General features: G+C 42.3%; 2 protein-coding genes across 5 annotated transcripts; one reads left to right on the forward strand and one right to left on the reverse strand.

The window, feature by feature from the left end:
- The first annotated feature begins 76 nt into the window (after positions 1 to 76).
- TDRKH (tudor and KH domain containing) lies at positions 77 to 24958 on the forward strand. 4 transcript variants are annotated; one of them, XM_073807670.1, is made up of 14 exons: positions 77 to 184; positions 15798 to 15934; positions 16978 to 17084; positions 17697 to 17886; positions 18606 to 18745; positions 18856 to 19177; positions 20062 to 20222; positions 20411 to 20583; positions 20814 to 20878; positions 21157 to 21308; positions 21540 to 21641; positions 21903 to 21999; positions 22204 to 22291; positions 22465 to 24958. In XM_073807670.1, exons 2-13 carry the CDS (start codon positions 15811 to 15813, stop codon positions 22254 to 22256), a joined length of 1686 nt encoding a protein of 561 aa, XP_073663771.1. In that variant the 5' UTR covers positions 77 to 184; positions 15798 to 15810; the 3' UTR covers positions 22257 to 22291; positions 22465 to 24958. The 4 variants fall into 4 exon arrangements, with proteins under 4 accessions (XP_073663771.1, XP_073663776.1, XP_019775704.1 ...); XM_073807675.1 differs by having other exon boundaries at positions 78 to 121; XM_004320153.4 differs by lacking the exon at positions 77 to 184 and having other exon boundaries at positions 12713 to 15934.
- Positions 24912 to 27994, reverse strand: OAZ3 (ornithine decarboxylase antizyme 3). Its single transcript, NM_001290382.1, is given in 5 exon segments — positions 24912 to 25171; positions 25829 to 25914; positions 26404 to 26579; positions 27333 to 27469; positions 27764 to 27994. Coding segments are annotated over 5 exon segments (705 nt in total). The 5' UTR covers positions 27928 to 27994; the 3' UTR covers positions 24912 to 25028.

The following is a 27994-nucleotide window of genomic DNA, read 5'->3' on the forward strand; positions in this document are numbered from 1 at the left end:
GCGAGCCGGGCATTGATTGGTGCGGACGGGCTGCGGGGGCGGGGAAGTGGCGGCTGAAGCTAGGACCGCGGGGTTCCGAGTGGCGGTGCGAGTGAGAGGAGGCGACGGCGTCTGGCTTGAGGTGTGAGGCGAAGCGCGCGACGGCTGACTCGAGGAGCAGTAAAGGCGGGGACCGGGAGCGGAGGTTTGGGGAGTGAGGGAGGCTGGGCCAGGGGCGCCAGTGGCAACAAGGAGGCGGAAATGTGGGGCTTGGGGAAGGGAGGCGACCCCGGACGAGGCGAGGGTGTGGGGAAAGCTTTACCCCACCCCGAGGCTAGTAACCGTATCCAGGGGAAATGCGCTCGTCCTGGGATTAAGCCAAGACGGACCCTTGCACCAGTGCGGGAGGGTTTGCCCCAAGCCAATCACCGTCAGTTTATCAGTTTGCCTTTTATTTTCCACAGATTTTTCTTTAATTATCTCTGATAGGATGACTATTTACAGTCATCAGAGTAAGGGGGTTTTGTTTGTTTTTCCAACTTCCCTCTTTAGTTCTTAATACAGATAGAATCGTGGGTTTTGGCTCAAGACTCCCATGTCAGAGCTACTCTTTTCTCAGCTTGCGAGAAGTGGGTGGAGGCTTTTTTCACGCACTGCTTTAAAAATAAATGTGGCAAGGATGAGAAAATCGAATGAGCTGCTTCAGTTCAACAAGCCGATCACCATGTTTTAGGTACTTTGTAAGTTCTGGTTGTTAGGAGATACTGGAGTGATAGATCCTTACCCCCATGGAGCTCACTTTGTGTTTTGAAATGCATATCAGATAGTTGTTAGCAACTGTTTAATACAAATGTCAGGAAACTTCAAAGTTAGCTTTTTCTGAAAAGCGTTGTCTAGCCATATTTCTCAACCTTGAAATGACCCACATGTCTTCTCTTTACCTGGTTTCCCCTAGGAGCTGTGCTCTTAAGTTCTAGTCTCTTCTTCACATTCAATTTGCAGTAATAAAATCAAACATAAGCTAGCATTTGGTACTATACAGTTATTCCCATTTTCATCATATTTCCCACTTTTATTTTTCTTAAGAGAAACTTAACAATATGAAAGGATATGTAAATTGTAAACAAAACTATACTTGATTAATATTAATCAAGTAGATTTTTTGTGAGACATCAGCTGATAACAAAATTAGCACAGAGTTCATTTGTAATATTTGAAGAGATGTTAGTAAAATTTAGGTTTTGGTTCAAATAGAAGTCACCCGATAAATTCATCCTTGTCATGGACATTCATCTTCCTGCCACCCACACTCCCTCCACCACCAAAACATCAGTATTCTATCTCAAATGCTACCATCTACTCAAATGAGAAACCTGGTAGCCAGCTCCTTGGCTCACCCTCTAACCTTTCCATAAATCAATTGCTGGGTCTTGTGTGTTCTACCTTTGAAAACTCTCTGAACTGTCTGTCTACTTCTTTCCATCTCTATCACTGACACCTGGACTAGCCTCTGAATTGGTCTCCCTACACCTGCTGTTGCTGCTTTCAGTTCATTCTCACTACAGACATAGCCATTAATCAAGAATTACAAGCAATGCATGTGTTATGAAGGGATGGTTGGTGTACTATGGAAACCAGTAGCAATGAAACCCAATTCAGTATAGCGGGTCATACTAGGGTCATTCTGTCCTCTCTCTGAGATGGAGAGAAATACATTTTGAGGTGTTCCAGGGACCCTTTGGAAAACCTCAAAGTTAGCTAGAGGTCAGACGAACTTTCTTTAGAATTTGATCTTCTGCGAAGTTTGTCAGAAATATCAAAAAGTTTTAAAACACTTGGTCAAGTAGGATCATAGGTCACTGTGGAACAATACTTATTCACTGAATCAAAGTGACAAAGATCTCAAAGGCAAATACAGGAATGTATTTCCATTCCTCATACCTTCTTTTTCCTGGAAACACGCCTCTTTCCTTGTATACTGAAATGTTTCGCTTATTCTAGTAGCTTAAATTACGTATATTAATTAGAAATCTCAGCTCTTTAAACCCTAATTTTTAATGAAAACTAAGAAGTAAGCAATTATTAACTGTCTTTTACATTAGCATTCTGTAGATTAGCAAGCTTATAAATAGTATTTATGGTTTCCAGAAAACACGTGCTTTTTTTTATAGTAAGTGTCTTAGTGTGGCACCAAACATATTAAATAGTTTCAGATATCTTTAGTTTCTTTGTAAAAGGAAGTCTGTGTTCAGTAACTAATGCTTCAGTATCTCATTTTATTTGGGAGTTATCTATTCAGTAGACTTACATCATTTAACTTAATTTAGCAAAACTCTAAAGTTTCAAATTATCGAAATCTAGAGAGTATTTTAAATAGACATTCCCAAAGATAATTATTCCTAAAGAGTTTACCTAAAAGTTCTTATCTCATTTACGTCTGTTTTATTTACTTAAAAGTTTCATCATATCAAGTTATATTCTTGCCAGCAAACTTTGCAACAGATATAATAAGGTCTTGTTTGATTTCCAGTAAACCTAGGTACAATAAAGGTATTATACTTAATGTTGATGATTCTAAAGGTATATATTGTTAATTAAACCAACAAGCTTAAGCTAACTTTAATACCTGATATTAATTCAATACTGAATATTTCCCAGATTGTTACCGGAAAACTGAGTTCACCTCTTGGTGGCTGTCAAGCCAAAAAACACAACCAAGCCAAAGATCGGGAGAAGGAAGGATTTATTTCTTGCAGCAAGTGAGGAGAACACTGAGGATCTTTTCTAAAGCAGTGTCTCCCCAAATAGCAAAATAGGGGAAGTTTTAAGTAAGGGTACATGCATATTCATGAAGGGGTTTGGGTGGTTGAGAGTCCAAGCTTTAGTTGATTGAAGTCGGGAGGGTCAGAAAAAGTCAACATCATCATCCCTTAGGTGCCAGTTGATCTGGTGGTTCAGTGCTTCAGGCTAATCTTTACCACTGAAACAGAACCAGGAGTCTTTACAACTGATATGTTATCTTTGCCATCATTACTTCTCTTGCCTGAAAAGTCATTGTTTCTGCATTCTTTTGTTCCCTTAAAATCATTAATTACTGAGACCTGTTCAATGACAAGCATTGTGGCCAGGCTTGGATCACATAATGACTTGGGCCAAAAATGGCTTCTCTACTGTCCAGAAAACCATGCCTGGGGACCTCTTACCCTATCTGCTTACAAGATCATGTGAATCCGAAATTCCTTCCGGCCAGTTTCTTTTTTATTTCTAAGTATTTATATAAGTGCTTAATTTTCTTTAAGCCAGTTAAATAGAGTTCTTGTACAAATTAATTTTGGCAATACAACACATCTACAACACACATAGATAGATAGAAACAGATACCCCATAGTTTTCATTCCAAAATTTCAACCATGAATCAGCGACAAAAATATTAAACCCATCAGTAACAAGCTGTTGGATTCAAATTGGGTTTCTGGCACATGGAACAAATCAAAGTCACCTGTTTAGATGGCTAAACCTTTTTACTAATACTTATGGAGACACAGTTAAGATTTTGTCATTGACAAGTTCCAAATTACCTACACCCTTCCTGAAACTTGCATTTTATCTTTTTTTTTTTAATTGAAGTATAGTTGATTTACAATGTTGTGTTAGTTTCTGGTGTACAGCAAAGTGATTCAGCTATACATATGTACACATATTCTTTTTTCATATTTTCCATTATAGTTTATTATAGGATATTGAATATAGTTCCCTGTGCTATACAGTAGGACCTTGTTTATCTATTTTACATATAGTAGCTTGTATCTGCTAATCCCAAACTCCCAATTTATCCCTCCACTATCTGCTTTCCCCCTTGGTAACCATAAGTTTGTTTTCGAAGTCTGAGTCTGTTTCTGTTTTGTACATAAGCTCGTGCCATATTTTGGATTCCACATTTAAGTGATATCATATGTTATTTGTCTTTCTCTTTCTGACTGTCTTTACTTAGTATGATGATCTCTAGGTCCATCTATGTTGCTGCAAATGGCATTATTTCATTCTTTTTTATGGCTGAGCAGTATTCCATTGTGTATATGTACCACATCTTCACTCATCTGTCGATGGACATTTAGGTTGTTTCTGTGTCTTGGCTATTGTGAATAGTGCTGCCTGTATCTTTTTGAAGTATGGTTTTCTCCTGATATATGTCCAGGAGTGGGATTGCTGGGTCATATAGTAGTTCTGTTTTTAGTTTTTTAGGAACCCCCATACTGTTCTCCATAGTGGTTATACCAATTTACATTTCCAATAGCAGTGTAGGAGGGTTCCCTTTTCTCCACACCCTCTCCAGCATTTATTGTTTGTAGACTTTGTGATGATAGCCATTCTGACCAGTGTGAGGTGATACCTCATTGTAGTTTTGATTTGCATTTCTCTAATAATTAACAATGTTGAGCATCTTTTCATGTGCCTTTTGGCCATCTGTATGTCTTTGGAGAAATGCCTATTTAGATCTTCTGCCCATTTTTTGATTGGGATGTTTGTTTTTTTGATATTGAGCTGCATGAGCTGTTTGTAGTATAGTCTGAAGTCAGGGGTCCTGATTCCTCCAGCTCCTTTTTCTTTCTTAGGATTGCTTTGGCTATTCGGGGTCTTTTGTGTTTCCATACAAATTTAAAATTTTTTTGCTCTAGTGAAAAATGCCATTGGTAATTTGATAGGGATTACATTGAATCTGTAGATTGCTTTAGGCAGTATAGTCATTTTGACAATATTGATTTTTCCAATCCAAGAACATGGTATATTTTTCCATCTGTTTGTGTCATCCTTGATTTCTTTCATCAGCATCTTATAGTTTTCAGACTACAGGTCTTTTGCCTCCTTAGGTTTATTCCTAAGTATTTTATTCTTTTTGATGTGATGGTAAATGGGATTGTTTCCTTAATTTCTCTTTCTGATCTTTCATTACTAGTATATAGAAATGCAAGAGATTTCTGTGTATTAATTTTGTATCCTGCAACTTTACCGAATTCATTGATGAGCTCTAGTAGTTTTTGGGTAGCATCTTTAGGATTTTCTATGTATAGTATCATGGCATCTGCAAACAGTGACAGTTTTACTTCTTTTCCAACTTGGATTTCTTTTTTTTTTAATGTTTTATTTATTTATTTTTTACTTATTTTTGGCTGCATTGGGTCTTCATTGCTGCATACGGACTTTCTCTAGTTGAGACGAGCAGGGGCTGCTCTGCAGTGTAGCGCGCAGGCTTCTCATTGCGGTGGCGTATCCTGTTGCAGAGCATGGGCTCTAGGCTCGCGGGCTTCAGTAGTTGTGGCACACGGGCTGAGTAGTTTTGGCTTTCGGGCTCTAGAGCACAGGCTCAGTAGTTGTGATGCATGGGCTTAGTTGCTCCACGGCATGTGGGATCCTCCTGGACAAGGGATCAAACCCGTGTCCCCTGCATTGGCAGTGGGTTCTTAACCACTGCGCCACCAGGGAAGTCCCAAATTTGGATTTCTTTTATTTCTTTTTTTTCTCTGATTGCCATGGCTAGGACTTCCAGAACTATGTTGAATAAAAGTGACAAGAGCGGACATCCCTTGTCTTGTTCCTGATCTTAGAGGAAATGCTTTCAGCTTTTCACCATTTATTACGATGTTAGCTATGGGTTTGTCACATATGGCCTTTATTATGTTGAGGTAGTTTCCCTCTATGCCCAGTTTCTGGAGAGTTTTTATCATAAATGGGTGTTTAATTTTATCAGAAGCGTTTTGTGCTTCTTTTTGAGATGATCATATGTTGGGTTTTTTTTTAACATCTTTACTGGAGTATAATTGCTTTACAATGGTGTTAGTTTCTGCTTTATAACAAAGTGAATCAGCTATACATATACATATATCCCCATATCCCCTCCCTCTTTCGTCTCCCTCCCACCCTCCCTATCCCACCCCTCTAGGTGGATCATATGGTTTTTAGTCTTCCATTTGTTAATGTGGTGTATCACACTGAACAATTTGCAGATATTGAAAAATCCTTGCATCCTTGGAATAAATCCCACTTGATCATGGTGTATGGTCCTTTTAATGTATTGTTGGATTCAGTTTGCTAGTATTTTGTTGAGGATTTTTGCATCTATGTTCATCAGTGATACTGGTCTGTCATTTTCTTTTTTTGTGGTAGCTATGTCTGGCTTTGGTATCAGGGTGATGGTGGCCTCATAGAATGAGTTTGGAGTGTTCCTTCCTCTGCATTTTTTGGAATAGTTTCAGAAGGATAGGTCTTAACTCTAAATGTTTGATAGAATTTGCCTGTGAAGCCATGTGGTCCTGGACTTTGTTCATTGGAAGTTTTTAAATTACTGATTCAATTTCAGTACTGGTAATTGGTCTGTTCATATTTTCTATTTCTTCCTGGTTCATACTTGGAAGACTATACCTTTCTAAGAATTTGTCCATTTCTTCTAGGTTGTCCGTGTGTTGGCATATGGTTGCTTGTAGTAGTCTCTTATGATACTTTGTATTTCTGTGGTGTCAGTTGTAACTTTTTTCATTTCTAATTTTATTGATTTGAGCTCTCTACCTTTTTTTCTTGATGAGTCTGGCTAAAGGTTTATCAATTTTGTTTATCTTTTCAAAGAACCAGCTTTTAGTTTCATTGATCTTTTCTGCTGTTCATCTCTCTTTCATTTATTTCTGCCCTGATTTTTATGATTTCTTTCCTTCTACTAACTTTGGGTTTTGTTCTTCTTTCTCTAGTTGCTAGGTGTAAGGTTAGGTTGTTTGAGATTTTTCTTGTTTCCTGAGGTAGGATTGTATTGCTATAAACTTCTGTCTTAGAACTGCTTTTGCTGTGTCCCGATTTTGGAGCATCGTGTTTTCATTTTCATTTGTCTCTAGGTATTTTTTGATTACCTCTTTGATTTCTTCAGTGATCCATTGGTTGTTTAGTAACATATTGTTTAGCCTCCACTTGTTTGTTATTTACAGTTTTTTTTTTCTTGTAGCTGATTTCTAATCTCATAGCGTTGTGATTGTTGTGGTTGGAAAAGATGCTTGATACGATTTCAGTTTTCTTAAATTTACTGGGGCTTGCTTTGTGGCCCAGTATGTGATCTATCCTGGAGAATGTTCCATGTACACTTGAGAAGAATGTGTATTCTGCTGCTTTCAGATGGAATGTTCTATAAATATCAATTAAGTCCATCTGATCTAATGTATCATTTAAGGCCTGTGTTTCCTTATTGATTTTTTGTCTGGATGATCTGTCTATTGATATAAGTGAGTTGTTAAAGTCCCCTACTATTAGAGTATTACTGTCGATTTCTCCTTTTATGTCTCTTAACATTTGCTTCATATATTGAAGGGCTCTTATGTTGGGTGCATATATATTTACAATTGTTATATCTTCTCCTTGGATTGATTCCTTGATCATTATGTACTGTCCTTCTTTGTCTCTTTAAGTCTTTATTTTAAAGTCAATTTTGTCTGATATGCATATTGGCTACTCCAGCTTTCTTTTGATTTCCATTTACATGGAATACCCTTTTTCATTCCCTCACTTTCAGTCTGTACATGTCCCGAGATCTGAAGTGGGTCTATCGTAGACAGCACATATACGGGTCTTGTTTTTGTATCCATTCAGCCAGTCTATGTCTTTTGGTTGGAGCATTTCATCCATTTACATTTAAAGTAATTATTGATATGTTTGTTCTTATTCCCATTTTGTTAATTGTTTTGGATTTGTTTTTGTAGGTCTTTTTTCTTTCTTTCCTCTTTTGTTCTCCTCTCTTGTAATTTAATGACTATCGTTAGTGTTGTGTTTTGATTGCTTTCTTTTGTGTGTGTGTGTGTGTGTGTGTGTGTGTGTGTGTCTATTGTAGATTATTGGTTTGTGGTTACCATAAGATTTTGATATAGCAGTCTATATATATATATATATACAAGATTGTTGTAAGTTGCTGGTTTCTTAATTTCAAATGCATTTCCAATATCCTGCTTTTGTACTTTCCTCTTCTCACGATTGCTGGTTTTGGTATCATATTTGTGTGTGGATGATTTCCTACATTTACTGTATGTTTGCCTTTACCAGTGAGCTTTCCCATTCATAATTTTCTTGTTTCTAGTTATGGCCTTTTCTTTTCCGCCTAGAGAAGTTCCTTTAGCATATGTTGTAAAGCTGGTTTGGTGGTGCTGAATTCTTTTAGCTTTTGCTTGTCCATAAAGCTTTTGATTTCTCCAAATCTGAAAAGAGCCTTGCTGGGTGGAGTATTCTTGGTTGTAGGTTTTTCCTTTTATCACATTAAATATATCGTGCCACTCCCTTCTGGCCTGCAGGGTTTCTGCTGAAAAATCAGCTGATAACCTTATGGGGATTCCCTTGTATGTTATTTGTTGCTTTTTTCTTGTTGGTTTTAATATTTTCTCTTTGTCTTTAATTTTTGTCAGTCTGGTTACTATGTGCCTTGGTGTGTTCCTCCTTGGGTTTATCCTATATGGGACTGTCTAGGCTTCCTGGACTTGTGTGTTTCCTTTCCCATGTTAGGGGAGTTTTTGGTTATTATCTCTTCAGATATTTTCTCAGGCCCTCTCTCTCTTTTTTTCTCCTTCTGGGACCCCTGTAATGTCAATGTTGGTGCATTTAACGTTGTCCCAGAGGTCTCTTAGACTGTCCTCATTTCTTTTCACTTTTTTTCTTTTTTCTGTTCTGTGGCAGTGATTTCCACCAATCTGTCTTCCAGCTCACTTATTCATTCTTCTGCCTCATTTATTCTGCTATTGATTCCTTCTAGTGTATTTTTCATTTCAGTAATTGTTCATCTCTGTTTGTTCTTTAAATTTTCTAGCTCTTTGTTAAATGTTTTATGTATCTTCTTGGTCTCTGCCTCCCTTCTTTTTCCAAGATTGTGGATCATCTTTACTATCATTACTCTCTTTTGTCTAACTTTCTGTGTTTGGCCTCTGTTCCTCAGGCTGCAGGATTATAGCTCCTCTTGCTTCTGGTGTCTGTCCCCCGGTGGGTGAGGTTGGTCCAGGGGCTTTTGTAGGCTTCCTGGTGGGAGGGACTGGTGCCTGCCCATTGGTGGATGGAGCTGGGTCTTGTCCCTTTGGTGAGCAGGGCCATGTCAAGGAGTGTGTTTAGAGGTGGCTGTGGGATCAGGACGACTTCAGGCAGCCTATCTGCTGATGGGTGGGGCTGTGCTCCCATCCTGTTAGTGTTTTGGCCTGAGGCGTCCTAGCACTGGAGCCTGCAGGCTATGGGATGGGGCCAGGTTTCAATGCCAAAATGGTGACCTCTGGGAGAGTTCACAATGATGAATATTCACTGGGGCCTCTGCCAACAGTGTCCTTGCCCCCATAGTCAGCCACAGCCAACCACTGCCTCCCCAGGAGACCCTCCAAGACCCACAGGTAGGTCTGGCCCAGGCTCCTGTGGAGTCACTGCTTTGCCCTGGGTCCCAGTGCATGTGAAACCTTGTGTGTGCCCTCCAAGAGTATTGTCTCTGCTTCCCCCAGTCCTGTGGAGCTCCCGCACTCAAGCCCCACTGACATAGCCAAATGCACTAGGGGCTCCTCTTGATGCCATGCCCACAGGCTGGGGAACCTGACATGGGGCTCAGAACTCTCACTCCTGTGGGAGAACCTGTACGATATAATTATCTTCCAGTTTGTGGGTTGCCCACCTGGTGGGTATGGGATTTGATTCTATCGCGAAAGCATCCCTTCTACCATCTCATTGTGGCTTCTTCTTTGTCTTTGGATGTAGAATATCTTTTTGGTAGGTTTGAATCTTTTTTGTAGATGGTTGTTCAGCAGTTAGTTGTGATTTTGGTGTTCTTGTGAGATGAGGTAAGCTCAAGTCCCTTTGTTCCACCATCTTGTCTCCCCAACACCCTTTAGACTTTTTAATGATGGCCATTCTGCACAGTGTGAGGTAGTACATAATTGCAGTTTTGATTTGCGTGAAATTTGTGTTTTAAAAAGATGGTCCGGGGAATTCCCTGGCGGTCTGCGCTTCCATTGCAGGGGACCCCATTCGATCCCTGGTCAGGGAACTAAGATCCCACAAGCCACAGCAGCCCAGCCAAAAAAAGAAGAAAAAAAAAAAAAAAAAAGATGGTCCAGGTAAGAGTTCCTGGAGAAGATCAAATAGAATATTTGCATCTCAAAGGCATAGGAGGAGAAAGGCAAGTTCCTCCTAGGAGGACTTTGTTCCTTAAAGGCTAGAATTTTGTTTTTCAATACTTACAAGCCTCGGGAATTCCCTGGTGGTGCAGTGGTTAAGAATCCACCTGCCAGTGCAGGGGACACAGGTTCGAGCCCTGGTCCGGGAAGATCCAACATGCCGCGGAGCAACTAAGCCTGTGCGCCACAGCTACTGAGCCTGCGCTCTAGAGCCCACAAGCCACAACTGTTGAAGCCCGCAAACCACAACTACTGAAGCTCACGTGCCTAGAGCCTGTGCTCCGCAGCAAGAGAAGCCACTGCAATGAGAAGCCCATGCACCACAATGAAGAGTAGCCCTCACTTGCTGCAACTAGAGAAAGCCCATGCACAGCAATGAAGACCCAATGCAGTCAAAAATAAATAAAAAATTAATTTAAAAAGAAACAAGCCTCTTAATAGGTGAGGTTGGGGAGTGGTGAAAGGTTTGGTGGGTTTTGTATTGTTTCTGGAGCCACATCTCTGTTCCTGTAAAGAGTAGAATTTTAAAACAAGGACAGTTGTTTTTAATTCCTCAAAGAATTGGGTGGCTACCTCAATGAAAGGACTGACATACCCATTCACCTCTGTTGGAATTTTACGTTCCCTCATTTAGCTTAGGGGACAAGGACCCCCCCAGTAAAATTCCTATCAGGCTCTGAATATCAGCTATGGTCAGTTTAGTCAGACCGGTGGCCTCCCATCTTGGTAATCCATTTACAAACACTTTTGAGGATCCTTCCTGGGTTTAAGAAATTCTTTAACTATGGCCTGCAGCCTCAGATGGTCCCATTTCTTTTTCTTTTTTTTTTTGAAGTATAGTTGATTTACAGTGTTGTGCCTATCTCTACTGTACAGCAAAGTGGCTCAGCTTTACACATATATATTCTTTTTTTTAATATTCTTTTCCATTATGGTTTATCCCAGAAGACATTGTTTATCCATTCTAAATGTAATAGTTTGCATCTACCAGCCCCAAATTCCCAGCCCATCCCTTTCCCTCCCTCTCTCTCCTGGCCTTGGCAACTGTGAGTCTGATCTCTATGTCTGTGAGTCTGTTTCTGTTTTGTAGGTATGTTCATTTGTGCCATATTTTAGATTCCACATATAAGTGATATCATATGGTATTTGTCTTTGTGTTTCTGACTTACTTCACTTAGTATGATAATCTCTCGCTCTGTCCATGTTGCTGCAGATAGCATTATTTCGTTCTTTTTTACGGCTGAGTAGTATTCCATTGTATATATGTACCATATCTTCTTTATCCATTCATCTGTCGACGGACATTTAGGTTATTTCCATGTCCTGGGTATTGTGAATAGTGCTGCTATGAACATAGGGATGATGCAAGTATCTTTTTGAATTATAGTTTTGTCCGGGTACATGCCCAGGAGTGGGATTGCTGGATCATATGGTAATTCTATTTTTAGTTTTCTGAGGAACCTCCATACTGTTTTCCATAGTGGCTGCACCAACTTACATTCCTCAGGTGGTCCCGTTTCTAAAGGTAACCATTTAATAGTGTCTTCAGAGTAGAAAGGCAATTCAGATAGAGGATTACTAGAATGAGTACTCAAAAGGAGGATAGAGGGGAGCAGTAGTTAAAGTTTTAGGTACCATTAATCTTTCATTAGCCTTCTACAACAATTCTTTCAATGAGGCTATTTTGAAATTTTGGAGCTTTTGGGGGCTTCTGCATATCAATTAAAATGGGTACAATAGTTGAAGATGAAAGCTCTCTAAAATTTTAACAATTTAGAAGTTTTTCCAATTCAGAGGATCCAAAGCTTCAAAAAGCTAGCCCTATACAAATATTTCTCCCTGCTAACCTAATTTGTAAAAGAGAAACTCTTACCACTGTTTCCAGTAGACCCTGCAGGCAGACATACAGAAGACTGCCAGCTTTAACTGCATGCAAAAAAATCAGTTTGGGAATGCAAAAAGAGAACCCAATCTTGGCCATTTCCTGGTGGGGTTTCCTCTAATTTCCAATTAAGTACTTGCAAGCATACATAAACCCAGCTGGTATTCCCATAGGTGGCTGTCTGTCTGCACAGGAGCTGTTTGGCCTTTGAGACACGATTTGCCATTATTAATTTGTTAACCTAATTCAGATATGAGATATGATCTGAACAGCATTATGGGGACAGTGTGGTGGATCAAATGTGTGCTGCTTCTGAGTCTAGCTCCCCAAGAATGTTATGCTTTATGGTTGGGCAGGTACTTCTGCCAGTGGGGAGGTTTGGTCAATGCATGGTGCAGATACACAATGCACAGTAGAGAGAGGAAACCAAAGGGCAGAGAAAATTTTTTATGTTTAAATTATCCTTGACTTGCCTTAGAATATGAAATTTTATTTCATCACATGTGATTTATTTTTTTATTTTTCTCCTTTTTTTTTTTTTGCGGTACGCGGGCCTCTCACTGTTGTGGCCTCTCCCGTTGCGGAGCACAGGCTCCGGACGCGCAGGCCCAGCGGCCATGGCTCACGGGCCCAGCCACTCCGCGGCATATGGGATCCTCCCGGACCAGGGCACGAACCCACGTCCCCTGCATCGGCAGGCGGCCCCTCAACCACTGTGCCACCAGGGAAGCCCACGTGTGATTTATTAAAGTGAAAAACAGAATGGTTGTAAGTGTATTGATGGACTAGGGAGTAAGACTATGAAGACGGAAGTGACGTGTCAGAGTGAGGATACTTAAGAGGGTACATCCTGTTCCCCTCGTAGGGGGTAGGTTTAGAATATAAGGCTGTGAAGATGGTAGGCAGAGATGAGATTATAAAGAAACTTTCATGCCACTGAGCTTACATATAGGCAGCAGAATTGCTGAAGAATAAGAGGATGTGTATTCATTCAACAAATTATTATTGACCAAATATTTATTGAGTGGCTACTGTGTGCTAAGTACTGAGGAACAAAACAAAACAAAAAAATTCCTGCCTTTGGGGAGTTAACTTTCTAATGGGGAGGCAATCAAAGTGAACACCTTCCAGATTATTATAATGAATGACTTTTAATCATAGTGAAATGGAAAACTGTGGAAGGATTTGAGCAGATGAATAGCCTTATTTGACTTACTCCAGCTGTTGTGTTGGGAATAAACTGGAGAACGGCAAAAGCAGGGACGTAATTAAGAAGCAGTTGCAATAATCTAGACAAGAGATAATGGTGGTTTAGAGCATATGGTGGTCATAGCAGTGGAGAGGTTAAAAAGTGGTCAGATTCTGGATCATTTGAAAGTAGAACAAATAGGATTTGCTGACAGGATGGATGTGCTGTTTGAGGGGAAGAAGAGTAAGATTTTTAGCCTGAGGAGCTGAAAGAATGGAGTTGCCATTAACTGAGATGGCAAAGACTACAGGAAGAGGGTGAGATCAGGAGCTAGGTGTTGCATCTGTTAGGTTTGAGATGCCTATTAAACATCAAATGGAGACATCTCATAGGCAGTTGGATATACAGACCTGGAGTTCATGGGAATGGTTCTAACTAGATCTGTGAATTTGGGGATTAAATCAGCATATAGATGAGGTTTAAAGCCAAGACTGACTGAGACTTGATGTAATCCCCAGAGAAGTGAGGTAGAACAAAGAGGGCAAAGGACAGAGCCCTGGGGCACTCCAGTGTTTAGAGGTTAGAAAAAGGAGCGGGAACCAGCAAAACAGACTGATGGAGCAGCCAGAAAGGGAGAAGGAAAACCAGGAGAGAGTGATGTGAAGCCAAGGGAAGAAAGTGTCAGAAGAGGGAGTCACCAGCTGTGCCAGACCCTGGGAGGGGTGGGGGCTAAAGGGAGGACTGAGAATTGATCATTGGATTCAGCAAGTCCAAGTCACTGGTGACCTTGACAAGAGCAGTAAGAGTGGATTCGAGAAGAGAAATCGAACACAGAAGTATTGACGCTCTTTGAGTTTTCTTATAAAAGGAAGGGAAGAAATGCATTGTATTTAGAGGAGTAAGTGGAATTGAGAAAGGATTTTCTTTAAGAAAGGAGAAATAATAGCATGTTTGTCTGCTGATAGAAAGATTCAGTAGAGAGGAAAACATTAATGATGCAGGATAAGGAAGGAGAGCAACATTTATATGGAGCAGAGATAGTTCATCAATGACTACAGGAAAGAAGATAGAATATTTAGGCACAGATGGAGATAGGTGGGTCAGTTTGGAAGTTTGTTAATATTTTCTCTTTCTTAGTGAAATAGGAAGCAAAGACATCAGTTGAGAGGGAGGATGGAGAAGGAAGCACTAGAGGTTTGAGAAGAGGCAGTATGAAATAATTGGGAGGGTGAGAAAGTACATGGAATAAGGAAGTAGAGTGAGGGACATATTGAAATATGCTAGGCAGGGCTCCCCTGGTGGCGCAGTGGTTGAGAACCCGCCTGCCAATGCAGGGGATACGGGTTCGAGCCCTGGTCCCGGAGGATCCCACATGCCGTGGAGCAACTGGGCCCGTGCACCACGACTGCTGAGCCTGCGCTCTAGAGCCCGCGAGCCACAACTACTGAGCCCACACGCCACAACTACTGAAGCCTGTGTGCCGTAACTACTGAAGCCTTCGCGCCTAGAGCCTGTGCTCCGCAACAGGAGAGGCCACCGCAATGGGAGGCCCGCATACTGCAACGAGGGGAGGCCTGCGTACCGCAACGAGGCGTGGCCCCCGCTCACTGCCACTAGAGAGAGCCCATGCGCAGCAACGAAGACGCAACACAGCCAAAAATAAATAAATAAAATTAATTTAATAAATAAATTAAAAAAATATATATGCTAGGCAGCAAAATGAAGACACAGCGTCAGAGAGAGACTAACAGCAAGAAGGCCATTGCAGTGGTCTAAATGAGATTTGATGAGCTTCTGAATCAATTCAGGTACAATATTGGGCTCATTAGCATATAGGTAGTAGTTCAAGCTTCAAGTATGAATAAAATTGCCCAAAGAGAGCAGACTGACAATAGCAATGGATAGAGGCCACTGGAAGACAAGCTCAAAACTCAGAAGACTCCTCCAGGTAAACAGGAAGAACCATGGGAAAGAGGGCACAGAGGTAAGATTAGTTAAGGCTTATATGTGCCATCTAGGTTGATTACCTGGGAAGTTGTAGTTTTGATGAAGGAACAGGAGAGAACCCCATTTCACTGTTAGATGAGGAGTAAGTAGAAATACGGAGTACAGATAGTAAATAGACCACACTTGCAAGAAAGAAAAGTAGAAGTAGCAAAGCCTGAAACTAGGCCTGGAAAGCCATTCCTTGCAGAGAGAACAGCTTCTGGAAAGACCAGGAGGTATAGAAGTGCACATATAAGGAATTTTAAATAGTTTGATATGAAAACTAAATTTTTAAAAATATTTGATTCATTTCATTTTTTGTTCCTTTGTCTTTTAAAACTGATCAGTGTATAGTTCTCTTTGGGGGAATTGGGGAGGAAGAAGTAACCTTCTATTTAGTTGTATGTATATGTGTCCCTTAGCTAACTTTAAAAAAAAAATACCAAGACTTTCACATGAAGTAGACTTTGAGACTGCTCAAGCTCTTGAAATGGGAAATTAGGCAGTAATATTCTTCTTAATATTGTAATGTGTTCCCATTCTCTACCTGTCATAAAATTTGTATGAAAGCTCCTTTTCCTTCATTTGCTTATTTTAGGAGGCAGCAGAAAATGTCCACTGAACGGACTTCTTGGACAAGTTTGTCCACTATTCAGAAAATAGCACTGGGCCTCGGGATCCCAGCCAGTGCAGTGGTTGCCTATATCCTATACCGCAGATATAGGGAAAGCAGAGGTATGTGAATCCATGACTGTACATACGGAAATGTTTAAACTATGTTCTGGCCTTGTTAAATTGAAATGAAAACTTTCCTTCCAGACTGGGTATCATTTGTTGGGATGTAATTGGCTTTCTCTGAGGGATCTTTTTTTTTTTTTAATAAATTCATTTATTTTTTATTTTTGGCTGCATTGGGTCTTCGTTGCTGCGCGCGGGCTTTCTCTAGTTGCGGCGAGCGGGGGCTACTCTTCGTTGTGGTGCACGGGCTTCTCATTGTGGTGGCTTCTCTTGTTACAGAGCATGGGCTCTAGGTGCGTGGGCTCCAGTAGTTGTGACACATGGGCTTAGTTACTCCGCAGCGTGTGGGATCTTCCCGGACCAGGGCTCGAACCCGCATCCCCTGCATTGGCAGGTGGATTCTTAACCACTGCACCACCAGGGAAGTCCCTGTGAGGGATCTTTGGAACAAAGTTTTTTCTCTTCTATGTTAATGTGAAGCTAGTCTGTGAAATAAAGAACTCATTTTATCATTCTTTTGATCTCTTCCCTTCAGCAACACCAGCACTACAATGGGTTCTTTCTTTCTCCTTCTTTTATACCCATACACTTGTTTATATTTTCCTTCTATTGTTAGAAGGCTAACTGTCCAGTCCAGTTTCCCCACAGGTTGGACCTAGGGAGTAGGACCTAGAGAAATGATTTACATACAGACGAGAGAAATTCTGAACCTAGTGGGCTCCTCAGGCAACTTCTAGCCTTCATTCTTCTCCAGGAGTCGTGTCTTGGGGGAAGTAGTTTGCCCAGAATCCATCACTCCTTCCTTGCAGAACCAAATGACTTTCCGTGTTTTAGCATATGAAAACAGTAGCCCAGAGAGAATGCCCATCTTCTGGTCTTTCAGGACCTTTTAATTCCCACTCAGATGCTACTTCTCCTTCTCTTTATGGTTGAAATCCTCAGTTTATCTCTTGCATCCACATCTCTTTGATAGCTAGATTCAGGGGAGGGCAGGTAGTAGCTTTGGGTATTATCTAAGTATGATCTGACGATCTATGCAGAAGAGCGGCTGACATTTGTTGGGGAGGATGACATCGAGATAGAGATGCGAGTCCCCCAGGAGGCTGTGAAGCTCATCATTGGCCGGCAAGGAGCCAATATTAAACAGGTAACTGTGTGAGCAGGCAACGGCTTTCCCAGGGATTGATTCTGCTTTCCCTTCTTTGCCCCCATTCCATAAAACCCACTCACACCATGTATATTTTAAACAGAAAAAATACAGGAACTTATTAGGTAACTGCTATTTTCCTTCTAGAGATGAGTACTTCTCCCTAGAGAATGGGTGACTTAACTTGAAATGGGGATTTTTAATTGGATGATTCTCAGCCTGGTATAGCTTGAATCATTCCTTTCTACTATGGAATTATGAACTCTCATTAATTGACAGTAACTAATTAATTGCTCCCTGATTCTTTTTACCATCTCCTGTTGTTCAGTTGGAACGTCAGTGAAATAAAATAATTGATTCTCTAATCCAAATTAGGGGGAAAGAGTGTTCTAAACACAGAGAAACTGTTTTGGATTAACTGCTATTTGGGCTTACCTTTGTCTCTAATCTCCTTCCATAAGTACACGTAATTGAGGACTGCTTATAGCACCCTGATTTCACTGATTACTGTGTCCAGTTCCGTCTACCTCCAGGGTTAGGTTTAGAGTATCCTTAGCTGACCCAGATGAGAGCTCATCCAGAGTGTACTACCACATATCCTTTTCTCTGCAGCTACGAAAACAGACAGGTGCTCGGATCGATGTGGACACGGAGGATGTAGGAGATGAGCGGGTGCTGCTTATCAGTGGTTTTCCTGTTCAGGTGTGCAAGGCCAAAGCAGCAATTCATCAGATCCTGACTGAGAGTACCCCAGTGTCTGAGCAGCTCTCAGTTCCCCAGAGATCTGTGGGCAGAATCATAGGTACCACTGGACAGCTTCCTCTGCTGTTTCCTTTTTTGTTTACCTTTGCCTTTCTTTCACACCTTCCCAAGGGTTTCTCCTGACCTACTTCACTTCACCTTGCTGAGAAAAAAAGGCAGGGACATTGAGACCAGAGCTTTACTTTTTTACAGAAGTAAAATCAGTGGTAAAGCAAAACTCATTATCTCAAGAGGTTGTATGATCTGAACCTTACAAATAGGTTCCAGAAGGGTTCAGGTAAATGTATTTACCTCAGATTTTTAAAGGGAAGCTAAGGATGCTCATTTTATCCCAAATCTTTCAAGACAGTGCTCTAGAAAGCACCTATTATGCCTTCCCATGGAGCATTCCTTACGCTGCTGGAAGAGGCAGAGAAATGTCCTGTTCCTGGTCCAGTGTTTCACACACCGTGTAGGGTATCTTCTAATGAAGTGGGGATGTAAAGTATGCCGAGTGGCCAAAAAATGCAAGTGACATGACCACATTAACCTAGCCAATGTGTAGAATTTAAATAAAATGGATAGAGCAAATAATCCAGTATTCCCCTTAGTATAGTACAGATTTCAGTAGCTCCTGCTTTCCATTCACTATCTTCCATTCTGTTTAGTTTGAAAATGAGAACTGACTCTCCCCTCCTAGTATGTACAAAACAGTGGTGTCTCTAGTAGTTCAGGTTACTGAGGAGGGAAGGACAGGTTTTTATGTATTATTCAATGCAGGGAGAGGCGGCGAGACAATTCGTTCTATCTGTAAGGCCTCGGGAGCCAAAATAAACTGTGACAAAGAATCAGAGGGGACATTGCTACTATCAAGACTTATAAAAATCTCAGGAACACAGAAGGAGGTGGCAGCAGCTAAGGCAAGTAGCTGATAGATTTGAATTGTATCTAAGAGTGAGAAGAACACTTTACTCCATCCCAGGTCAATATCTGGCCACGTAGATATCATCCCTTGTCTTATTTTCCACAGCATTTGATACTGGAGAAAGTTTCAGAAGATGAAGAACTTAGGAAGAGAATTGCTCATTCTGCAGAAACCAGAGTCCCACGGAAGCAGCCAATCAGCGTAAGAAGAGAGGAAGTGACAGAGCCAGCTGGGGCTGGAAAGCCAGCTTTATGGAAAAACACTGGCACTAGCTTGGAGCAGGCTGCACCTCTGGCAGTTCCTCCCCGCAGAGGAGGTGGCGACACGTCTGTTGTAGGACCAGAAGAGCGTTCCTGCAGGAAACCTAATGATGACAACCTTCAGAAGTTTGGAGCCCAGACCAGTCCAGAGACATCCATGTTTGAAAGTATGTAAGAAAGAGGGAACCCATGAGCCATATGGAAGATAGAAAAAGTGGCTTAGATAACCCAAAATAGGAAACAATAAAAAAAAAATTCTATTTTCTCGACTACACTTACAAGTCTTTAATCACAGATAGGACTTTCTGGCAATATTTTACTTGGGATTAGTACTAAGCACAAATACTTTTTTTCTGAATACAAACCAGCTAATAATTTTAGAAAACAATATAGAAATATGCTAGTTCACAGGAAACTAGTCTGTGAGTAATAGATCAAATAATTGAATTACATGGTATTCTTCCTCCAGACCTATTTATTTAAATAAGTAAAATACTGAGTCCAGTTTTTTTCCTGAATCATTACTGTTTTAAAAAATCTACCTCATTCAAGAAGAATAAAAAGGCTGTGGGCTGTTTCTTCTATGTATAGGTACTAGGATGGGCAGGGAAGACCAGGGCCCCTAAGAGGTTCGTAGACTTGTCCAGGGTCACATAATGAGTCAGTGGTAGAAAGGGATCTGGAACAGGCCCACATCTGTCCATGTATCTTCTCCCTGGTCCATGCTGCAGCTAGCATATGGGGATTTCCCTTCATTATAACTGGTGGCTGATTTGAATATGTGGCAGATGACTAAGAATGTGACCGAACTCTTATTACTCAGATACATAGAAAGGAACAGAACATAGCTTAGTATTTTTCTTCAGGATGTTCTTGTATGATGCATCTAGTTGTCACTCTAGCCATTTTTAAATGGTGGTAGCCACTGGGTATTTGTACCTCTCACCCTCCTGATGCAGTCTTCCCATTTCAACCAGAGATGATTCTAGTCATGGTCACCGTATTAGGTAATAATGATTCTGCAGCTTAACTTGCTTATCCCTGTGGTTAGTCCCCAGTCCAGACTTCAGTTTCCATGCTGATGAATTCCTAGAAGTCTATGTCTCTGCCTCTGAACATCCTAACCACTTCTGGATCCAAATCATTGGCTCCCGCAGCCTGCAACTGGATAAGCTTGTCAGGGAGATGACCCAGCACTATGAAAATAGTCTGGTGAGTTGCCATAGGGACAGGGCAGGGGTTTGATGGAAAGCGGGCATATCTTTTTCATTGTGACATATTCTCTTCCCTTTTCTGTGGAGCAGCGGCTTGTTCTTCCTTCCTTCTGGTATCCACGGTTTACTTTTTGGCCTACCCCTTCCTAACTCTGCCCTCTCCTGCCTCCTCATCCCCTTGTGTAGCCTGAAGACTTGACTGTGCATGTAGGAGACATTGTCGCAGCACCTTTACCTACAAATGGTTCCTGGTATCGAGCCCGAGTCCTTGGCACCTTGGAGAATGGGAACCTGGACCTCTACTTCGTTGACTTTGGAGATAATGGATATTGTCCACTGAGGGACCTCAGGGTGCTCAGGTCAGCGTGGGGGACAGGCTGGAGTCAGGCTGGAGTCTCACTTACTGACTCAGTCCTGGCCGTAGGGTGGTGAGCTGTTGGCACTTATCACCAGGGGGCGTTGGAAGAGAACCTCTTTACAGTGCTCAGATGATTATCATCTTCTGCAGGGCTAACTGCTGTCTAGAAGCCAGGAATATAAGAAGGCCCTTCTGGCACTAGGATTCTAATTTGAATTTCTTTCATTTTAGGAGTGACTTCCTAAGCCTTCCATTTCAAGCAATAGAGTGTAGTCTGGCACGGATAGCCCCCTCAGGTAAATTAGTCCTATTACCTATTGACTTTGCCTCCATATAGAATAACTTTCATAGAGCACGTGGGAGGGAGTCTCACATTCCCAGGCTTTTTGAGTTCTGGGGGCTCAGGTGCCTTTTCATCACCAGTGCTAGAAAGCAACGGTCAGAAACGTGCCTGGCAGTCAGACATAGGTGCCTTTTGAAGTAGACAAAGGTAGTTCCGGTTTTCCTCCAGGACATAATCCCACCCCCGTCAGCACTGACCCCTTCTTAGGCTCTCTCTACAATTTTTTATGAGGTGAACAATGGGAAGAGGAAGCTTTGGATGAGTTTGACAGACTCACTCACTGTGCTGGGTGGAAGCCCCTGGTGGCCAAGATCTCTAGCTACGTCCAGTCTGGGATCTCAACTTGGCCCAAGATCCACTTATACGACACTAGCAATGGGAAGGTAAGACTGGGGTTCACACGTTGCTCACTGTCTCTTCAGTGTATTTATAGCCTCATTTACTTTTTCTCTCCCAGAAACCCTTATTTGATGATATTCCTAACTCATAAGATCCTGCATACTGAACCACCAAAGGAATTTTTTAAAGTATCAATCCTAGCTCTTCTGCCCTATTTCCTCTGATTTGCCCTTCCTTCAGAGAGAACATCGTTCCCTTTTCATCTTTCTTCTCAGAAACTTGATATTGGGTTAGAATTAGTTCGTAAAGGATACGCAATTGAGCTTCCTGAAGACATGGAAGAAAACAGAGCTGTCCCAGTAACGTCGCCCAATGTGGTGAGTGAGCATTGTAGTCATTCAGGGTGCTGCTTGGGGGCAAATCTGGTGCCTTGAGACAAGAGGGCTTCTAGTCGTGCATGAGAGTTTGTAGAGCGTTCTCTTCTCTTAAGGACTCTGAGTTGCTCCACTAGTTGGTCAGAGAAGACCTTGTGTGCCTCAGCAGCCAAACCGGATTCTGTGAGCAAAATGATGGGGCGGCTTCTCCTTTCCCACCAGCCAAACACATTCTTCCTTTTTCTCTTGTTTTCATCCCTTCAGGCCACAGAAACAGATGTCTCTCTCCGCAGCACAGTCACTGAGACCAAGAAGAGTCCTGGAGAGATGGCGCATACCCTGTCCTGCCTCAGTTTATTAGGTACAAACAGCATTTTCTCCCTAGAGCATCTCTGGACGTTACCATTTCTTAATCAGCCTCTCCAACTAGGGAGGTTGTTAAGACTTACCTCTTAACCCAGGTGGTCATCGAGCACCAAGAAGCCCATTTTTTCCCCTGAGCCTCAGTGGCAGTGCCTGCTAAATTAGGGCAGTGTCTGACTTTATCCTCATTTCCCCTACATAGAAGCTGCCTCTGTGTCTGGTGATGATAACCTTGAAGATGACTACTTAGTCTGAAATCACCTTCAGTTGCCTCAGCCATCCACTTTGCGGTAAGTAGAGCTATCATCTATCTGTAGCAACAGGAAAGTAATGAGGGTGACAACAGGGGCCTTGCCTCTTCCCCATAGCCCATCTTACCACTACTTCTCTGCAGCTGCTTTCCTGTAGCTTTACTTTCAGACTGAGCCCTTTCAAGCTTTTTGTGTCTTTGTGTCTTTGGCAGGATTTGGCATAAGATTTGGTGCCTGGAGAGAGGAGCCTGTGATAGAGATCAGTGCAGTTCTTCCTTCATTATATACACGATCTGGCTTGCTGTGGACCAAATGCATTTGCTCCTTCCACTGAACTACCGGAAAGTGTGAGGGGTGGAGGGAGACAAACACATGCCCCTACTCCCCTGCCACCCCTATGCCACTTCCAGTGTTTGAGTCCTGCTGTGCTACTTCCAGCCTGCTCAGTGTGCAGCTAGCTCCCCTCGACCACTCACAAAGCACACTACTGCTAGGCTGTGTCCTTTGGAGGCTGGGAAACAGCCAGGGTTTGGTTATTGGAAATGATGATTCTGCAGACTCCTGACTCACCTCATCAGGTGACTGGTTAAGGAGAGTTTTTTAAGTGGTGAACTCAAAGACTGCAGTTGAGTCGGGAGGCAAAGGCAAAACTCAGCCTAATTGTATTGAAAAGCCTCGGGAAGTGGGAAGAGGATACGCCTCCCAGCCTCAACTGCTGATATGTTATTGGAGACAAGGTTTTTGAAACAGTGCTCCAACTATTTCCCAGTAAACTTTGGTTAAAATACAAGTAGACAAGGAGAGAGGTGACTCAGGAAATATTCTAAATTGCTGGTATAGTGTCTATAATATATATGTATACACACGCAGCCATGGAGCTCATGGAGCTGTTCAAATCATTTGGGGTTCCTTTGCTGAATAAAGTTCTCAAGAAAATTATTTAAAACTAAATGCTGGTTGAATCACAAGGTGGAAACGAGTCTGTGGGTATCTTGTGAACTGAAATCTGGTGAAAATTGCCAAACACCTCACACAGAGGGGCCCATCTATGAAACATCTGTCCCTCTCACGCACAGATCATATTCTTGCCGTAAAGCAACTTCAGAATTAATCATTCACTAAGACCCCACCTAAAAGGAGTAGACTAGGATTCTAGAAACATGGGTTCTAGGGATAGATCTTTGCTGTGAACTTATGGGGCCTGTTTCCTTATAGCATCTCTCCGTTTCTGACAGTATTTTGAGGATCCAGTGAGAACTGTGAAGGTATTTGGAAGTAATGTGGGTGGTAGAATGATGACAAATGAACTTTTTTTTTTAAAGATCAGCAAGGTAAAGTAGAAGACTTAAAACTAGTATGTAAGGCTATCATATGCAGGATTTTTTAAATCTAGGAATTAGTGACGTCCACCCCTATACACATGGTAACTATATTTTCCCATAGACACAATTTTCAAATTTTATTGTCTTAGAAAAGTCTCAGTACCAAGTAGCAGAAAGGCTTCCTTGAAGGAGCATCTCTGAGTAGCTTGGGTAGTCCCACAGGAATCAGTGAAGGGCTGCCATTGATATGACATTTCAGACCTTGGCTGCACTCACTCAGTGAAGCAGGCTCGGCCCTGGAATTGGAGCTGCTGTACAACAGGGTCATGAGGCCAGTTAGTCCCCAGTTTCCTCAGCCTTTACGCCTTTTTTTTTTTTGGAATATTTATTTTTTTAATTGAAGTGTAGTTGATTTACACTGTTGTGCCAATCTCTGCTGTACAGCAGAGTGACTCAGTTATACACATATAGACATTCTTTTTTTATATATTCTTTGCTATTATGGTTTATCACAGGATATTGAATATAGTTCCCTGTGCTATCAGTAGGACCTTCTTATCAGCCTTTACTCTTGAGGGGTCCCCTGATAGAAATCATTCATAGGACTTCTTGCTCTGGAAAATGAGTAGTGTCTCATTCTTTTTTTTTTTTTTTTTTTTTTTTTTCTTGCGGTACGCGGGCCTCTCACTGTTGTGGCCTCTCCCGTTGCAGAGCACAGGCTCCGGACGCGCAGGCTCAGTGGCCATGGCTCACGGGCCCAGCCGCTCCGCGGCATGTGGGATCTTCCCAGACCGGGGCACGAACCCATGTCCCCTGCATCGGCAGGCGGACTCGCAACCACTGCGCCACGAGGGAAGCCCGTGTCTCATTCTTAACTGTAGTTTGTTACTGTGTATGAAAGCCTGTTCCTTTAATATGGCCTTTAAGCCTTGTCAGTTTACATTGCATTCTGATGGGTTCCCTATTCCAGTATAACTCTCTACGTTTTCTGCTTCCTGCGATGCTCCTCCCCTTGAGCCAATGCCACAGGAACCATGTACCTTCTCTGATTTCCTCCACATCAAAGGAAAGGAAATAGCACTTGTCTCCAATTTGAACCAAAATATATGGGTGAAAGTCTCCCAGTAAGGCTTAAGTCTTCCTGAATTCCCTAGTGCTTGGTTTTGCTCCTGGCAGGTGCTCAGATGGTTAGAATAAATGGGGAAAGGCAAAAACTGAAAATCCTTGGGTCCTTTCTCTCTCTGGCTCAGGCCCCTTTGATCTTTTCAGTCATCAAATGTTTATCTATCTATCCTACAATGAATTCAGCTCTGTGAGACTCAAAGAAACAGTGAACATTTGAGGATTGCACTACCCTTTATTCCTAAGATGGAAGGTGTTCTGAATCACATCCTGGGCCCCTGGTTCTCATTTATCAAGGCTCCGAGCCCTTCACAGAGTAAGAATAAGCATGTTCAGGGAGTTTCACTGGGCAGGTGGCCTAGGTCCCTTTCAAGGGGATACACCATAAAGATGACATTGTTCCAGGGAGGAAGGGCCGGGTGATCTGGTCTGACCACTTCAAAGCCCATGTAGCTGAAGGCCCGTAGCAGGGCACCTGTGAAAAGAGAGAGGAAATTAGAACACTCTGAAACTCAGTACAGCTGTTCCCCCAGCCTTGGCTTCTTCCAGTAGGGAATGACTTGGGGGGTGTGGGAAACAGTGTAGTGCAGGCAGTGGGATGATGTGCTTTGGAGTCAAACAAACCTAGACTCTAACCTGGCTGGAGTTTACTATACCAGGAAGGTATAGTAAACTCTTGACCACCTTTGTCTTTCATCCAATGAAGTATAAACTCCTTGAGGGAGGAGGTGTAGTTTCTGTAATGTGTGCCTAGCATCTGGTTAATTATATTCCTATCCTCCTGGCCTAATGCCTGACCCTTTCACTCTATAGGTGTTTAATACACTTGAGATCCTTTCTGTTCTACCAGCCAGATCCCTTGAATGGCTTCTTTGTAATTTCACCAGTGCTCCTTCAGTCTAGATTCTGAAATCTACGTGCAGGGCCTTCCTGATAGTCTAGTTGTGACTTGAATGAACGGAATGCTAGATGCCTTAATTTCCTTGGCGTGGAGTAGGGGGTGGGTGTTGAATCCCTGAACTGCCTGAGCATGCCCTTTTTTAAAGAGTGAGGGGAAGAAGGTCTACCAAGGAAAAGTCACTTGTCAGCTGCTTCAGCACAAAGGGCCAGGAAGGACAGAGCAGATCCCCACCTCTGTCATTCCGGTTGTTTTGGAAGTTTACAAGCACAGAATCCACATTGGTCTTCTCCTCCACATACTCCAGTGTTGCAGTCAAACTAGGGACCAGAGGGAAAATGGTCAATGTAATGTTCAGCAAACTCAAAATCCAGAAAGATGCCTACTTGCAGCAGAAGAGATCTTATTAGTTTTTCCTGACCCAAACCAGGAAATGAAAGTTGCTAAACTCGTTTTGATAGATTTTTTTCTCTGAAGCCAAGGGATTATACACTACTGGACTGACACCATGCCATGGAAGGGGCTTGGGGTGAAGGGGCCACTCTATAAAGACAAACAGCTAGAGAGCACTTCCTTTCAACTATTTATGCATTCCCACTTGTGTTTCTGAATCAGTTTAGCAACCTCCCATGGGCTGTTATCCTTTGAACCCCAGATCCTGGCTCAGCTCACAGGCTTGTTCAGTGGTTTGAATGTATCCAGCTCCTGAATAAGCCCTCACTGGTTAGCATGCCCACTACCTGATTATGACATAAGAGTGAAATCCCCTAACCTCTTTGCTCCCCTCTCCCCCATACAGGCTCAGTCACCTTTCCCGGCTGCCTTGATCCAAGGCCCGGTATGGGATATCTAGGAAGAGTCTGTGGTCACAAAGAAGGCCGTGCCAATGGGCAGAGGTCTGGGGGGTGAGGCGGAAGTGGAAGTCTAACTGCACCGGGTCCTGGTGAAGCAGGGGGTCAGTAGCCAGCACCGTCAGGTTCCCAGCCTAGAAAAGGAGTAAAAATGAGAGTAATATTCTCCTATTTCTGTGCTCACCTAACCCTCAAATCATATCTCAGGCCAGTTTGGGTGTGTCTGTGGAAGCAAGGCAGGGGCTGATGGAGAGCCTGGGAAAAGTGGAGCCAAGGTCTTACTCAATATCCCTCAGTCCTGGGACCTAACTCTGTTCCTATCATGGAGTTCTCTTCGATACAAATAATTTGGAATCTGGAGTCAATGGAGTATTACTGCCTGCTGACCTCGCTCAGTGTGCTCTAACGATTCAGAAACGTATTTACATCAGAGAGCTTAAAGCTGGGCCATCTATTTACTGTCTCACTGATAATACTCTTCTACTTTTCTCCATCATATGTTTTCTCTAAATTCTCCCATTTCTTATTTAAAATGCATAGCTCATACCTAGGCATGTTATTGAGATATGATACAAAGGCAAGGGCAGGAGTTCTGGGTTCTAGTCCCAGAACTTAGCATCTAAACAGCTTTATGTCTTAATACAGTCTATCTTTGTTTCCACTTTCTCTTTTCCCATCCTGCTTTTCACCACCAGCCCTAAGACCTTGCCTTAAGATCTCTGGACCAGAGAATCCTTGTCTATAAAGTAGCTTTTACACATGAGCTCCGAGGTCTCATCTAGCTCTAACTTCTTATGATTTATTTTCCAACTAGCTAATGTCCCTTTGCAAGATATCATTACCGCAAGGGGCTGCCATGTCACAGCACCAACTCCCAGTCCACTTACCGAATACAGTTCTTTAAGCTTGTCTTGATCACCCTGCTCGCTGCTTCTGCCCCTGTGAAGGCCTACTAGGGACTCAGGAGCACTGAAGACAGTAACGGGGTCGGAGTGTCAAGTGCTCCTGTTCCTTATAAGTGATGCTGATTGGGAAAAAGAGGTCCAAATTAGTTTATTTCTGAGTCTGAGATGGGGAAAGACTCTTAACTTCCAGGTACACAGGGTCAGGCTCTGGCACCATCTTCTGTATCTTATGTGAACCAACCCATCTGTTTCCATTTTCCCAAGCCAGCCAGATAGAAAACGTTTATGAAGCGCCATGCAGGCCTTCTACCCTATTTTGCTATTATCATCTTTTGCCACTTGGGAAGTTCTTTCGAATTCTTTTTTCTTTACAGTGTATATAAACAACTACAAGTAGAGATGAAAACAAGTACCTTTTATAACAAGGCAGCATCTTCTCCCGGAGGGTGATCCGGTATTTGTAACGGTAAAGGTAATAGGCGTATGGTGACCAGATCGGGTAGAGGTAGTTCCGTGTTTTTCCCCTCTTGATATAAGAAAGGGAGTAGATAAAGGGGCGCGACCTGTTACGAGGCAGTTTCTTAGTTCAGTGCCTCCCCGAGGCAAAGTGAGGTTCAGGGATGGGTGGCAGAGGTTTAGGCAAC

The sequence above is a fragment of the Tursiops truncatus genome, chromosome 1 (genome assembly GCF_011762595.2).
Source record: "Tursiops truncatus isolate mTurTru1 chromosome 1, mTurTru1.mat.Y, whole genome shotgun sequence".
Classification (NCBI taxonomy): domain Eukaryota; kingdom Metazoa; phylum Chordata; class Mammalia; order Artiodactyla; family Delphinidae; genus Tursiops; species Tursiops truncatus.